Source organism: Elephas maximus, chromosome 1, assembly GCF_024166365.1.
Source record: "Elephas maximus indicus isolate mEleMax1 chromosome 1, mEleMax1 primary haplotype, whole genome shotgun sequence".
Taxonomy (NCBI): Eukaryota; Metazoa; Chordata; class Mammalia; order Proboscidea; family Elephantidae; genus Elephas; species Elephas maximus.
Window position 1 is genome coordinate 175585970 of NC_064819.1, and position 16754 is coordinate 175602723.

Consider the following 16754-nt stretch of genomic DNA (forward strand, 5'->3'; position numbering starts at 1 on the left):
CCTAATCCTCTTTAGCATAAAGTTACAATCACAAAATGGAGGGCAACCACAGAATACTGGGAATCATGGCCTAACCAAGTTGACACATGTTTTTGAGGAGACACAATTCAATCCATGACCCTTACCAATTTGGATGCCCTTTTTTATTTTTTCTAGCCTAATTGTTCTGGCTAAGACCTCCAGCGCAATGTTGAATAAGAGTGGTGATAAAGGGCATCCAGGAAAGAACAATTTAGATTATGGTTGCCAAAGGGATTGGAGAAGGAAACCAAAGCATGTAAGGTGGGGGAGAGAGCATAGCTGATTTATAGTTGATTTGGAAGATGTGGTTTGGAGGTGACCAAGTTTCACACTTGTTCTAAAGGGGATTTGAAGCTTCCTCTTCAGTGAAGCCCTGAAGCTCTAAAGGTGATTTGTAGACATTCCTTTTGACTGTGAGAGGCCCGCTTCCCCCTTCTGAGCTGCATTGCAGATTGTTGAGATTAAGGAAGAAGTGAGGTGACAGACCTGGCACTTCTATTAGGTTGTGAGAACTTTATGGAATCTTTAAAAATAACAGCTTTAATCGGAAAGTTCAAATCAAGTTTAATATTCAGGGAAGCTGTCATACATCTTAAAATTTCTCCCCTTTCAAGAAGGTTGATTTCCTCCCTCAGATGAAAAGTGAGTGATTAATTAGCCTGTCATTATAAAAAGAGATAATGTTAACAGGTACTGAATTTCCTGTTAAACGGATTACCTTTTGTATTTAATTTGAACTTCATGTTATGTCTCTTAGAAACACATTCATCTTTAGACTAAATTGCTGCTGTTAAAGTTACATTTTTGAAATTTTAAGCTTTTTCTTGAACTGTGTATGATGCTGAACTTTCAGAATAGAACCAACTCAGATCATCCTTCTTTCTGGATGGGCATTTTAACAGAGTTCTTTTTGGTATCCTAATTCTCTACCCAAATCCCCAGCAATCGCACCTCCCCCAACATATCTATACATTCCCACCTCCTCCATAATTATACAATCCCACCTCCCCCAACATGTTTATACAATCCCACTTCCACCAACATGTTTATACAATCCCACTTCCCCCAACATGTCTCTACAATCCCACTTCCCACAACATATTTATACAATCCCACTTCCCCCAACATGTCTATACAATCCCACCTCGTCCAACATATCCATAAATACACACGCACACATTTTCTCCAGCAGTGTTGAAGGCATTATGTTCCTGCCTTCCACCTTCCGGTGCTACTGCTGAAACTTTCTAGTGTTATTCTTTCTTGATCTGTGGTTTGAAACCTGTTTTGTACCTGTTTGTACCATGTTATTTTATTTTGTTTTTGTTGAGAATATGCACAGCAAAACATACACCAATTCAACATTTTCTACATGTACAATTCATTGACATTGATTGCATTCTTCAGATTGTGCAACCGTTTTCACGCCCTTTTCTGAGTTGTTCCTCCTCCATTAATATAAACTCACTGCCCCTGAGGTTCCTATCTAATCTTTAGGGTTGCTTTTGTCAATTTGATCCCATATAGATAGTTCTTAAAAGAGCATAATCCTCAAGGCAGACCTTTTTTTACTACTTAAGCTAAACTATTATTTGGTTTTAAGACTTCAGGGGATATTTTTGGTTTAAAGTTTAAAGATTATCCTGGGACAATAGTTTCAGGGGTTCATCTAGCCTCCATGACTCCAGAAGGTCTGGATTCCATGAAAATTTGAAATTCTGTTTTACGTTTCTGCCCTTTTGATCAGGATTCAGCTATAGAATCCTTGACCGAAATGTTCAATAATGGTATCTGGGCACCATCCAGTTCTTCTGGCCTCATGGCAAAGGTGGCACTTTTTCATGGAGGCACTTAGCTACACATTCCATATCCTCCTCCTATTCCTGACTCTCCATCCTGCATTGCTCCAGGTGAATAGAGACCAATTGTTGTACCTTGGATGCCATCTCCTTTTTTTCTGAAATTTTATACTCCTACCTCCAAAAAAATGGGGAAGTTGGACAATGAATAAGGAAGACTGAAGAATTGATGCTTTGAATTACGGTGTTGGTGAAGAATATTGAATGTATCAGTGTCATAGATTGAATTGTGTCCCCCCAGAATGTGTGTCAACTTGGCTAGACCATGATTCCCAATATTGTGTGATTATCCATCATTTTGTCATCTGATGTGATTTTCTTATGTGCTGTAAATCCCACCTCTATAATGTTAATGAGCCAGGATTAGAGTTATGTTAATGAAGCAGGGACTCAATATACAAGATTAGGTTGTGTCTTAAATCAATCTCTTTTGAGATATAAAAGAGAGACTTGTGCAGAGAGGAGCAGGACTTCATACCACCAAGAAAGCAGCACCAAGAGCAGAGCGCGTCCTTTGGATCTGGGATTCCTGCACTGAGATGCTCCTAGACTAGGGGAAGATTGATGACAAGGACCTTCCCCCAGAACCGACAGAGGAAGAAAGCTTTCCCTTAGAGCTGGCACCCTGAATTTGGGCTTCCAGGTTCCCGAACTGTGAGAGAATAAATTTCTTTTTGTTAAAGCCAGCTACATGTGGTATTTCTGTTATAGCAGCACTAGATGACTAAGACAACCAGGGACTGCCAGAAAAACGAACTAATCTGTCTTGGAAGAAATACAGCCAGAGTGCTCCTTAGAAGTGAGGATGGAGAGACTTTGTCTCATGTACTTTGGACATGTTATCAGGAGGGACCAGCCCCTAGAGAAGGACATCACGCTTGGTAAGGTAGAGGGTCAGTGAAAAAGAGAAAGATCCTCTACAAGATGGATTGACACAGTGGCTGCAACGGTGAGCTTAAACATAGCAACAATTTGTTGAGGATGGGCACAGTACCGGGCAGTGTTTTGTTCTGTTGTACATAGGGTTGCTATGATTTGGAACCGCCTCAGCGGCACCTAACAACAACAACAACAACAACAGCCTCCAAAGGTGTCAGGTGTTGTAGATTTCAACACCTTTTGGAGGTTCTATAGTGTGAATCTGCACATCTAGGGTCTCCATGAGTGGGAATCGACCCACAGTAACTAACAACAACATAGTATGAATTGGATTGCTTCTTGACTTTCCCCACTGCCATCTTAGGATTCAACCTTCTTGGGCCTGCTCATCAGTTTCAAATAATATTTTTTGCTGCTATCTCCTTCATTCCTCCTTTTGCCCTTAGGATTTTGTGCCTAAAAAACAAGCAAATAAAAAAGAAACTTTACTATGGTTTTAGTGAGGCATTTGGAAGGAACAGAGGTGTCAGTCTTCAGTATTTAACCAGAAGACTACCCATTTGCTCTTCAGCCAATTCTGTTATGGATTTTGCCACCACCCTATCACTGAAACTGGCCACAGAAAGGCCACTCACGTGCTCCTTGTCATCAGATCCACTGGGCACTTCTCTGCTCTCACCTTTCTTGACCTATTAGCAGCATTTGATATGGATGTGAAATGATCTCTTTGCTTTGGCAATTCTATACTGTCCTGGGTTCTTTCCCACTCACTGGCCATTCCTCTCAGTCTTCTCAGCTGATTTCTTCTCTTTATCCAGCCTCTAAACGATGGAGTGCCTCAGGCTAGTTTTTTTGGCTCTCTTCTGTATGTACACTCTTACTAGTAGGTTTAACCCAGTCCCATGGTTATAAGTACCATATATGAGCTGATGACACCCACTGAGTTCTCACCCTGGAGATCTGGACTCATGTATTCAGTTCCTACTTGATTTCTTTGGATATCTCAAACTCAGCATGTTGTAAATAGAGCTCTAGTTTTCTGTCACATCTGTTTCTTCTCCAGTCATCCTAACACCAGTGTGCGGCACCACCGTCTAGCTACGTCACTGAAACCAAAAACCTAGGGGTCAACCTTGATTGCTCCTTTTCCCAATCTAATCCGTCAGCAACCTTCAGTTTATCTTTTCTCTCAGGTGTCTGTCTAGTCCAGTGCCTGGCAAATGAGACATTCATTACTAGATGGTTGAGTGAATGACATCAATACAAAACCAGGAAAATGTGGTGTAAAAAAAGTTGACTCTAAAAATGTTGAGATCATGAGAGACAAAAGCAAGGGGACAATTCTAGATTAAAGGAAATTAAAAAAGACATGGCTCGATTGCACTGGGTTACTGGGTAACCAAGCGCAATACACGATCCTTGATTGGATTCTACTTTTTAAAAAGTTAGATATAAGGAATATTATGGGAACATTTAGGAAAATTTTAATATGGTTGTATATAGATAATGTATGATTGGTATTATGATTATGCATGTGGATGTTCTTGTTTTTAGGAAATAGTTGTTGAAGCTTCTAGGGGTGATATGTCATGATACCTGCAACCCACTTTCAAATGATTCTGGGGGAAAAAGCTTATCTCAAGAGGGAGGGGAGGACAAAGCAAATGCAACAAAATGTTAATAGTTGGTGAATCTAGATGAAGGCTATATGGAGGCTCGTTATACTATTTTGTCGTTTTAACTGTAGGTGTGAAGTTTTTCGAAATAAAAAATTACCTGTGAAGAAGAACTTTAAGAAACTAGACATTGCAGGGCAGCTTTTAACTCTTAAAAATGCTGAGATCCCTTTTGAAGCATAATATTTAATGCAACAAAGTCTAAAGGTATACGTAGTTGTCAAGTTGATGTATTTAACAGGGAGGAAATAAAACTGAGGCGAAACAAGGCCTTCCTGTAAAAGTTCCCTTTTTTACAAACTAGTATGAAATTTTTTGAGTATGAAATTAGATGGTTAGCTGCCCACAAGGGGGCAGTGCAGGAGAGTAATTCTCCTGTCCACTGCAGGCCAACTGAAAACTGGTTTTCTTTCCCATGTAACTGGCTCCGCATGAGGTCGCTATTCTCTGAACAAAACTATTTTAGATTCTTAGAACATTATGGATGAGAGAGAATGTAAATAGTTAACCGATTCCGATTTCTTTCCCTCCACTCAGATCTGCCTGTAAATGTGGTGAATTTTAACTTTTGGCTCCTCTAATTCATGGAGTCTTTGGAGGGGCCTGAGTCTGGGAGTTTCAATCTGCCTCCCTGTGTGTGTGTTCCCAAGGCCAGTGCACCATGCATTTATAATATCTCTTTCTCTCTGTTTTTTTTCCTTTGTGATAAACCAGCCAAGTTATAATCCTATTACAAATAATGTTTAGATTTCTTAAAATTCTAGCAATTTCATTCAGGGATTTTTTTTCCTTTTTTTTTTTTTTTAACTTCCTATAAAACTGTGATGTATCCTTTTACTAAGTGGTTGAATTAAAAGGGCCGTCTTTCTTTATATCTGCTTACCCAAAAGATGGGGTACTGTAAATGTTGTCGGAAACTATCCAACAAATTAAAGTAATTACTCTGTGGTAGATGGCTGCTCTCTCAGCTAACGTTTACCTAATGCCTGGGGAACCAGATCATGGTACTAGACTTGAGGAATTAAAAACCACAGAACTTAAGAAGTTAGCTCCAGTCTCATAAGGTGCTTATAATTAGGTGGAGGAGGCAGACATGCCCCAAACAAATTGAGACAAGGCCTTCAGAAATAAGTGCTAAATTTAGATATAAATAAAAATACTCTGAGGACCCAGAGCAAGAATTTTCTTGGGGGGGGGGTGTCACTTGTCCTAACTTGACATACTACAGGAAGTCCTGCTTAGCTCTCCTTCAAGGCCAAACTTGGCATCAAGATAACATCAGCTTCTCTGGGTAGCTTGCTGATCCTCCCAGAATGAGTTAGGTGCCCTTGCTGTGTTCCCATTGCATCTGGCTTGTACTTCTATTAGAGCATGTTATTCATGATTGTTAATTTGCATGCTCTTTTCTCCCAAGAACAAAGACTGATTACTAATATATTTGTGCATTCTCCCATTCTGGTCTGTAAGTGCTTTTCTTTCTTTGGGGTACTTTCTTTTTTCCTCTCTGTTTTGTCTTTTTCCTCTTTAAAAGAAGAGGAGAGAGGAACTAACACTCACGAAGTTTCTTCTTTGTATTAGACCCTGCATTTGGTACTTTGGAAGCATTTTTTTTTTTTTTTTTTGTACTTTAAGTGAAAGTTTACAATTCAAGTCAGTTTCTCATAGAAAAACTCATACACACATTGTTATGTGACCCTCGTTGCTCTCCCTACAAGGTGACAGCACACTCCTTTTCTCCACTCTGTGTTTCCCGTGTCTATTCAACCAGCCCCTGTCACTCTCTGACTTCTCATCTGGCCTCCAGACAGGAGCTGGCCACACAGCCTCATGTGTCTACTTGAGCTAAGAAGCACACTCCTCACCAGCATCATTTTATGTCTTATAGTCCAGTCAAACCTTTGTCTGAAGAGTTGGCTTCAAGAATGGTTTGTTTTGGGCTAGCAGAGAGTCTGGGGGCCATGACCTCTGGGGTTCCTCCAGTGTCAGACCATTAAGTCTGGTCTTTTTACAAGAATTTGAGGTCTGCATCCCACTGCTGTCCTGCTCCATCAGGGGTTCTCTGTTGTGTTCCCTGTCAGAGTAGTCATTGGTGGTAGCCGGTCACCATCTAGTTCTTCTGTTCTCAGGCTGAGGGAGTCTCTGGTTTATGTGGCCCTTTTTGTCTCTTGGGCTCATAGTTTCCTTGCGTCTTTGGTGTTCTTCGTTCTCCTTTGCTCCAGGTGGGTTGAGACCAATTGATACATCTTAGATGGCCACTTGCTAGCTTTTAAGACCCAGATGCCACTCTCTGAAGTGGGATGCAGAACATTTTCTCAATTCTCTTTGTTACGCCAATTGACTTAGATGTCCCCTGAAACCATGGTCGCCAGACTCCCATCCCTGCTACTCTGTCCCTCCAAGTGTTTGGTTGTATTCAGGAAACTTCTTAGCTTTTGGATTAGTCCAGTTGTGCTGACTTCTCCTGTATTGTGTATTGTCCTTTTCTTCACCTAAAATAATTCTTGTCTACTTTATCTAATTAGTGAATACCTCTCTTCTTCTCTCCCTCCCCACCCTTGTAACTATCAAAGGATATTTTCTTCTGTGTTTAAACCTTTTCTTGAGTTCTTATAATAGTGGTCTCATATACAATATTTGTCCTTTTGCAGCTGACTAATTTCACTCGGCATAATGCCTTCCAGATTCCTCCATGTTATGAGATGTTTCATGGATTCATTGTAGTTCTTTATTGTTGTGTAGTATTCCATTGTGTTAATATACCATAATTTGTTTATCCATTCATCTGTTGATGGACACTTTGGTTGGAAAGAGTACTGTGATGAACATAGGTGTGCATGTATCTATTTGTTTGAGGGCTCTTATTTCTCTAGGATATATTCCAAGGAGTGGGATTGCTGGATCATATGGTAGTTCTATTTCTAGCTTTTTAGGAAAGTGCCAAATTGATTTCCAAAGGGGTTGTACCATTTTACATTCCCAACAGCAGTACATAAGTGTTCCAGTCTCTCCACAGCCACTCCAACATTTATTATTTTGTATTTTTTTGGATTAATGCCAGCCTTGTTGGGGTGAAATGGTAACTCATTGTAGTTTTGATTTGCATTTCCCTAATGGCTAACGGTCATGAGCATTTCCTCGTGCATCTTTTAGTCACCTGAATATCTTCTTTGGGGAAGTGCCTGTTCATGTCCTTTGCCCATTTTTTAATTGGGTTATTTGCCTTTTTGTTGTTGAGGTTTTGCAGTATCTTGTAGATTTTAGAGATTAGATGCTGATCAGGTTTTACATAGTCAAAAATCTTTTCCCAGTCCATAGGTTGTCTTTTTACTCCTTTGGTGAAGTCTTTGGATGAGCATAAGTGTTTGATTTTTAGGAGCTCCCAGTTATCTAGTTTCTCTTCTGTTGTTTGTGCATTGTTAGTATTGTTTTGTATACTGTTTATGCCATGTATTAGGACTCACTTTAGGAGCGTTTTAATCTTGTTCCTTTAATGAACATGTCAAGCACAACAAACTTTTTGCACTTGCTGTTTCCTGTCCTGGGAACAGTTTTTCCTCCTGTCTTCGAGAGAGTGGCTGCCTTTTCTGCTAACAAACATGTTATAGTTTGCAAACCATTCTCCTTAAGTTAATTTTATTAGGTTTAGTTACCCCTGTCCTCTCAGTGATAGATAGGGTTTTACGGGCAGAAGTTAGCTGAGGCCCAGCCAAAATTCTTTGACACCACCCTGCCCTTGCCCCTTCACACTGCTCTCCAAGTGCATCAAGTCCTGGTCACTGGATGTCCCAACATAGTTTAATAATTTTTACTATAATTTACTATAATTATTGCTGGGAGGGTTATCCAGACTCTACCTCTCCTAGGAAATGAGAGATTGAGTTTTTTGGTTAACCTTCCTTTTAATATTCAGTTTTGCTCTATAAAACCTAGTACAGACTTTTATAAACAGGTATATGTTGTTGTTGTTGTTAGGTGCCATCAAGTCTGTTCGAACTCATAGTGGCCCCGTGTACAACAGAACGAAACACCTGGTTCTGAGCCATTCTCACAGTCATCCAGGTTCTCTGATTATTTGCTCAGCATACAGATTGAATAAGTATGGTGAAAGCATACAAATGTGATGCACACCTTTCCTGATTTTGAACCACACAGTATTCCCTTGTTCTGGTCGAATGACTGCATCTTATTCTCTGTACAGGTTACTCATGAGCACAGTTAAGTGTTCTGGAATTCCCATTCTTTGCAACCTTATGCATAATTTGTTATAATCCACACAGTTGAATGCCTTTCCATAGTCAATAAAACACTAGTAATCATTTTCTGGTATTTCTGCTTCCAGCCAAGATCTATCTGATACTGGCAGTGGTATCCCTCATTCCATGTCCTCTTTGGAATCCGGCTTGAATTTCTGAGAGTTCTCTGTTGATGTACTCTTGTAACCACTTTCGAATGATCTTCGGCAAAATTTTACTTGTGTGTAATATTAATGATACGGTTCGATAATTTCTTCATTCTTTGGAATAGGCACAAATATGTATGTCTTCCAATCCGTTGGCCAGGTAGCTGTCTTCTAAGTTTCTTGGCATAGATGAGTGACGACTTCTGGCACTGCATCCATTGGCTGAAACATCTCAATTGGTATTTTGTTAATTCCTGGAACCTTGCTTTTCACCAGTGCCTTCAGTGCAGCTTGGACTTCTTCCTTCGGTACCATTGATTCTTGATCATATGCTACCTTCTAAAATGGTTGAACATCATCCAGTTCTTTTTGGTACAATGACTGTGTATTCCTTCCATCTTCTTTTGATGCCTCCTGCGTTCTTTAATATCTTCCCCACAGAATCCTTCAATATTGCAACTTGAGTATTAAATTTTTTCTTCAGTTCTTTCAGCTTAAGAAGTGCCAAGCATGTTCTTTCCTTTTGTTTTTATAACTCCAGGTCTTTGCCAATTTCATTATAATACTTTGTCTTCTCGAGCTGCCCTTTGAAAGAGTCTGTTCAGCTCTTTTACTTCATCGTTTCTTCCTTTCACTTTAGGTATTCTTTGTTCAAGAGCAAGTTTCAGAGTCTCTTCTGACATCTATTTTGGTCTTTCTTTCATGTCTTTTTAATGACCTCTTGCTTTCTTCATGTGTGATGTCCTTGATGTCATTCCACAGCTCCTCTGGTCTTTGATCATTAGTGTTCACTGTGTCATATCTGTTCCTGAGATGGTCTCTAAATTCAGGTGGGATATACTCAAGATCGTATTTTAGCTCTCATGGACTTATTCTAATTTTCTTTAGCATGACAGTAACATGCAAGCCACTGCAGTATGACAAACTGACAGACACGTGGGGAAACAGATATATAGTTAATAATAATAAAAAGAACATCCGTTACTCCAGATTTAGAGTTAAAACAATATAACCAAGTGCTCATCTTCTGATATGCAGTAAAATCTTAGTTTTTCAACCTTACCCATCCTGTAAGTCTCAGTTCAAGTCCTGAGTCCTCTGACGTTTTATGCATGTATAGTAACTCACAGTAATCTTTCCTACTCTGATTTCCTGTGATGGTCTGCATGCTTCAGTTTGGCCATCAACCTAGAGAATCTTATTTTGATATTTAATTCTTTGTGTGTTTATAGCTTATCTAGCCAGTGGGATGGTAAAATACCATTTGATTATAGCAGTGCCTTTTCTGTTTTTGCAATGATGAAAAAGTGTCATTTTTTTTAAACGACAGTTTTGAGGCAAAATATCACCAATAGTAGTTTTACTTATTTCTGAAATGTAATTTAAGAATAATTCATGTTTAGTTTTTCTAAAGAACATTTTCACTTAAATACAAAGTTATTATTTTTCTGCATTTTTATTATCCGTTTCATTCTCAGTACTCCTTTAAAAAGACAAATGCATTGCATTCAGGTAAAATGCTCCAAGGAAGGGTTTTACAAAAGAAAGAAAATTATTTCTTTAGCTTACTTATGAAAAGCAGTTTTGAAAAGTACAAAAGTACACCCATTTTATTATTTTATAGGACTTTTGGGTGGGTTTTTAGGTTTGCTGTGTTAAAGTCATTTTCAGTCTTTAGAAAATTTGTAAAGATTTATTTGATAAAGTATCAGCATTTTTTTTTTTTTTTTTTATGTTTCTGTTATTTATTTTTTTTTTTTATAATAACTTTTATTAAGCTTCAAGTGAACGTTTACAAATCCAATCAGTCTGTCACATATAAGTTTACATACATCTCACTCCCTACTCCCACTTACTCTCCCCGTCTTGAGTCAGCCCTTTCAGTCTCTCCTTTCTTGACCATTTTGCCGGCTTCCCTCTCTCTCTATCCTCCCATCCCCCCTCCAGGCAAGAGTTGCCAACACAATCTCAAGTGTCCACCTGATATAATTAGCTCACTCTTCATCAGCATCTCTCTCCCACCCGCTGACCAGTCCCTTTCATTTCTGATGAGTTGTCTTCGGGGATGGTTCCTGTCCTGTGTCAACTGAAGGTCTGGGGAGCATGGCCGCCGGGATTCCTCCAGTCTCAGTCAGACCATTAAGTTTGGTCTTGTTATGAGAATTTGGGGTCTGCATCCCACTGATCTCCTGCTCCCTCAGGGGTCCTCTGCTGAGCTCCCTGTCAGGGCAGTCATCGATTGTGGCCGGGCACCAACTAGTTCTTCTGGTCTCAGGATGATGTAGGTCTCTGGTTCATGTGGCCCTTTCTGTCTCTTGGGCTCTTAGTTGTCATGTGGGCTTGGTGTTCTTCATTTTCCTTTGCTCCAGGTGGGTTGAGACCAATTGCTGCATCTTAGATGGCTGCTTGTTAGCATTTAAGACCCCAGACGCCACAAGTATCAGCATTTTAATAGGTATAATTGTCTAAGCATTCCTAATTACATGTTGAGCTTTCTAGTTCTTACCAGAGCTGCATCTTCCTGGCAAAGTTGAAACGTCAGTCTCCAATCAGTTACGTTAATCTGTAATTATACACTATAATTAAATTCATCTGACCTGGTTACTGGGCACATTTCAGAAATCAGACTGATTCTTATCTTGACACCATTAAGAATATTTCCCTTTGGAAACTGACCTTTTGGAATCTTTTTACAGCCTTTCTTTTATCTGCCTGTTATATTTCACAGAAACATTTCTTTTAAAAAGTAAACTGACTTTATTAATGTATTTAATTTTAAAAAAGTAATGATTATAAAATATGTATAAGACAAAATGCCTAAGAAACTAACGACATCCTTTTTATTTATAGAGATACTTTCTAGTTGGGAGCAATCATGCAGAAACGAAATACCGTGTCTTGAAAATTGATAGAACAGAACCAAAAGATTTGGTCATAATTGATGATAGGGTAAGTGTCTTGTAAACCTAACTACTTTAAGGGAAAAAAAAAAAAATTTATCACTTGTTTAAAAGGATATGAAATGTCCTAACAGCTTCTAGTGGTATGTTATTTTTTTTAATGCATCTAAAAATTATGGTTATTTTTCTTGATTGGTTAGAATTTAATCTCTGATCTGGTTTCTGGCTAGTTTCTGATCTGATGTTAAGAAGCATGCTACATACAATATGGATGAACTTTGAAAACATTGTGCTAAGTGAAATAAGCCAGGTACAAAAGGACAAATTTACTGTAAGATTGCATTTATATGAATATCTGGAATAGGTAAATTCATATGGGCGGAAAGTGGATTAGAGGCTACCAGGGGCTGGGGGAGGGGAAGATGGGAAGCTACTGCTTAATGGATATAGAGTTTCTCTTTGGGATGATGAATAAGTTTTGGAAGTAGTTAGTGCTGTTGGTTATACAACATTGTGAATGTAATTAATGCCACTGACTTGAGCACTTAAAATGGTTAAAATGGCTAATTTTATGTTATATATATTTTACAAAAATTAAACAAAAAAAAAGAAGTATGCCAGAATTACATTTGTCCCTGATCATTGATTTGTTTTAGAAAGCAAACTCTTTGGGTTAGATATTGAAAATATTTTCTTAGCTGAAATTTTAAGAATTCAGTGTAACTCTTATTATTGCATCTACCAAAGAGATGATCTATTACTGTGCTTTTATATGAAGCTACGTGAAATGAAGGAAGACTTCCATACTGCAGAAGTCTTCCTTGATTTCACGTACCTCTATGCTACACGTTGTTGTTATCCAGATGTCATATTATCTAGAAATACAGAGACTTAATTCAGGTGGCACAAAAAATTAGGCTGTTATTCAAAAGTAAAATACAATAAGGTATTTGAATGTGCTTGAGGGAGTTCTGGGCTTGTCGAGGAAAAACATATTGACCATGGGATAGCTGTGTTGCACAGCAAGCTATTTCATGGAGCCAACATATTGATAGCTGCCTGTAGGGGACGGTCCCCCACAGTGCAAGGTTTTCTAGAGGCAAGCGGGTCAGGGAGCCACTGCCCCCCGAGAAGAGGAGAAAGGAGGGGTCTTATGTTTGTCTGGGTGCGATCCTTCTTCACCAAGGGGGAAGGACAGCAGCGGCTGGGGGTACTTATAGCTATAGGATTTTTCTTATCTACAGATAGCAGATGTTGGGTGCAGTTTTGTGGGGTATGTAAAGCCGGCAGGCTCTAAGTGGCTAAAAATCTGCTTATTTGGATTATTTATAAAATGATTCAGTGTACGAATTTGAGTCTGGTACCAGGGAGCTTTTATTTTTTTTGAGGGGCTGAAGGGCCTCAGCTTGCCGTGAAGCGAACAAGCTGGGACCAGTACACAAAGACCATTTTTGGCTCATTTATACGACCATGTTGTTATAACAAATACATATTTAACATTTTTTCTGCAAATAATGTGCTCACGTAAATAATTTGCACCCCATATAACGTGCGTAGCATGCCTAGAAAAATAACGTGCGAGGGAATTGTGGTTGACAAAAAAAAATGTTTAATGCATGCGTTATTTGTGCAAAAATAGAGTGTGTGTATATATGTGTATGTATATTTTTGTATTACATATAATTATGTAACAGTATTTAGTTCTTTCAAATGAGAGAACTTACTGTTTACATTGTAGTTCTTGTCTATGAGTGTTTCTGAATCCATGCAGATTCCTGGTTTCTCAAATATATTAGTAGCTGCAGTCTGGAACCTGTTTCACCACGCTTTATGCAAAACCATTTTTTGTATTACAATAAAAAAAAAAATTTTTTTTTTTTGGTTTTGCAGTCTAGAACCCGTTTCACCACGCTTTATGCAAAACCATTTTTTGTATTACAATAAAAAAATTTTTTTTTTTTCAATAGTCTTAGATAAATTGTCTATTGTGATTTCCCACACTCCTTGGAGTTGTTATTAATAGAACACAATGACTCTTGGCTTTATTTGGGGGTGGAAGTGGTTGATCAGGAACCTCTTGGAGAATCTAAGGAATTCTTATTAAATTATTTGAGAATTCTCAAGAAGATGCACATATGTACATACACTTAAAATTTTGTGTACAGTTGTAAGGGGTTCACAGACTGCTTGAACTTTATCTGTGAACCCCTTATATCCTTGAATCTCGGCCTAGAGTATAAGATTTTGACACTGTTTTTTAGTATACCAACATGTGACCAAATAACCAACTTTCATTGCTAATTTTAAAGGATTTGTTACCTTTTTAAAATTGTGGTTTAATCATGTACTATTACATACTTCTCCATGAAATAGCAAATGATTCTTGTAGGCAGCTTTTACTTTTCAGGGGTGAATAAAGAGTACGTGAACCTTACGGATGAAATTTGCTTGTTTCTAGCATGTATATACACAGCAAGAGGTGAGAGAACTTCTTGGCCGCTTGGATCTAGGAAATAGGACAAAGATGGGACAGAAAGGATCCTCAGGGTTATTTCGAGCAGTTTCAGCCTTTGGTGTTGTGGGTAAGAAATATACCCCCTTCTTAACTACACTTCTTTCACTCACTCTCTCTCTCTCTATGTATGTATGTATACACACACACACACACACACACTTTAGGAGAGTTTACAAGGCTATACAGCTATATAATTATGATGCATTATCTGTGGGTTCAGTTGTCTAAATAAACTTCTTTATCTGCCAGTCAGATATCAAATGGGCATTTATGAAGCATCTGCTATATGCTTAGCACCATGCTCAATTTTATATAGGAAACAAAAAAATATAGACGTGCTTCTAGCCTTTAAAGACTGTGCCGTCTAGCTTGCTGAGGAGTGAAAAAAAGTAAAAATTAGCTTGGACTGCAAAAATCTGCCCTGCCATTCATCAGCTGAAATAACAGACACAGGTAAAGCCAGCTGCAGAGTGAACAGGAATTTCTCCAAAGGATATGCTGCAGCTGAAAAACGTCCTAACTCCCTATTTGAGTGACTGCCTCTTTTCTTACTCACAGAGTAACTTTGTTCTTTAAAATCAGAGGCTATCAGAAGCTTTGGTGTCTGAAATGATGTCAGTAAGATAAAACATCTTAGTCTTCCCTGGAGGAGCTAAGTCACTTTGCACAGAGAAGCAGCCATAATTTACGCTTGGGTGCAGAGCTTCAGAGAAGGGGTTTCTGGACGAAATGTTCCACATCTATCCCAACTTTATTGTTTTTGAGGAAACTGGACCCTGGGCCCACTTTGTAGTTCAGACTTGATGCTGATCCCTTTATACACAGACGTGCTTTGGTTTGAACTTATTCACTTAAACTATACCTAAACTCCACCCTTCCCCCAAATCCTCTAATAATTCTTCTTACTTTAGTGAGATACCCTGCAGTTACTCTGGTGTTCCTCACTGGAATACAGTGGATTTGTCCCTGGTGAGTTTAGGCTGATTGGACTAGGACAGAGGACAGAAACCAACACACATGAAACAACGTCAAAATTATAATTGAACCTAACTGTGTAGTATAACCTAAATGTTGTTGGAGATTACATAAGAGGTAGAATGGCCAGGAAAAATTTCCTGGAGAAGATGAGACTTGAGCTAGACTCTAAAGGAGGAGCAAGATTTGTATAGATGTAGGGAAGAGAGGAGGGAATTCTGGTATGGGTAAAGATACCCGTGGGTGCTGGAGTGTTGAGGTGACTTGTTGGGTGAAGCCAGATTGCTCAGGGCCTTTGAAGCCAACCAGAAGGCAGTATATCTCAGCTTCTCTGCTGGCAGAGCCTTATTTTGAGGTCTTTTTTTTTTTTTTAAACACAAAATTATCTCTGTGCCTCTTAAACCTATGGGACTATATGTAATATTGACTGATTGGTTTCTGCAAATGTTTACAAAATTAATATGGACTTGACTGTGCTATTCAGTTCCAGCTGTTTATGTTATGGAGCCAGGTGGCACCAGTGGCTAAGTGTTTGGCTGCTAACCAAAAGGTTGGCAGTTCGAATCCACCAGCTGCTCCTCAGAAACCCTATGGGGCAGTTCTACTCTGTACTGTAGGGTCGCTATGAGTCAGAATCAACTTGATGGCAATGGGTTTTTTGTTTGTTTTTTAGGTTTTCTGATTAGCACTTTCTATTTTGTGACTCTGTATTGTTTGAAAATGTGATTATATTCAGCCATATTTCAATTTTGTTCATCTCAGTTTGCTCTTGTAGCTCTTCATATGTAATTCTTTTAGGTCTGCTTTGTATCTTAAGTGGCCTAAGTGGTAAGGTAGAGAGCAGTGTGGTATGACAGGTTTCTTCCTCTCCTTAGCCCTGGCCCCTTTTAGATGCCCTCTGCTCAGTCTTGACAAGTCCCTCCAGGTTACATGTTTAATGGATACGTATGTGCGTGTCTGTGTATTCATATAAGTTCATGTGTTCAAATTCCACACACACCACACATTTTAAATTCCACATTAAGTCCTGCTTATATTTTAAATTAAAAAAAAAAAAACCACTCAAAATGTGTCTTAAACACAGTAGGCTCTCATTTAAATCGTATTTAGTTGTTTAATCATTTTAAGCTTGGCCCTTTAAATGTTAATACTTTATTTTTACTTTTCTAAGGTAAATTTCCCGAGGTATATTTAATATTGAATACCTCACTAGCTAGGATTTTGCTATTCAAAATTGAACCTTTCATGATGGTTTAGTGTGACAAAGTGAAGATCAGTTATTAAACTGTGCTTAAAAAGAGCTGCCCATAGGTATTCTGGAGTTTTATCCTGCGCTTTTCTTTTACATTTAATGGCCCCTAGACTGTAGTTTTTGTTTTAATGGTACTTCAGTCATTCTTCACTGTTCTCAACACATTCACTTCTAGCAATATTTCCTGCCTCAGTTTTAATCTGTCGATAACCAAGCATATACAACCAGAAGCTTTATTTTAATCAATTTATAACCAAGTTTGTAACCAGGCGCTTTAT

General features: G+C 38.6%; 1 protein-coding gene across 2 annotated transcripts in view; it reads left to right on the forward strand.

Moving 5' to 3' along the window:
• FIG4 (FIG4 phosphoinositide 5-phosphatase) overlaps positions 1–16754 on the forward strand; it is a 145777-nt gene that overhangs the window by 10826 nt on the left and 118197 nt on the right. For both annotated transcript variants that reach the window (XM_049898672.1, XM_049898680.1), the window contains exons 2-3: positions 11685–11783; positions 14193–14316. In XM_049898672.1, the coding sequence (XP_049754629.1) occupies positions 11685–11783; positions 14193–14316 (223 nt within the window). The remainder of the gene's footprint in view (positions 1–11684; positions 11784–14192; positions 14317–16754) is intronic.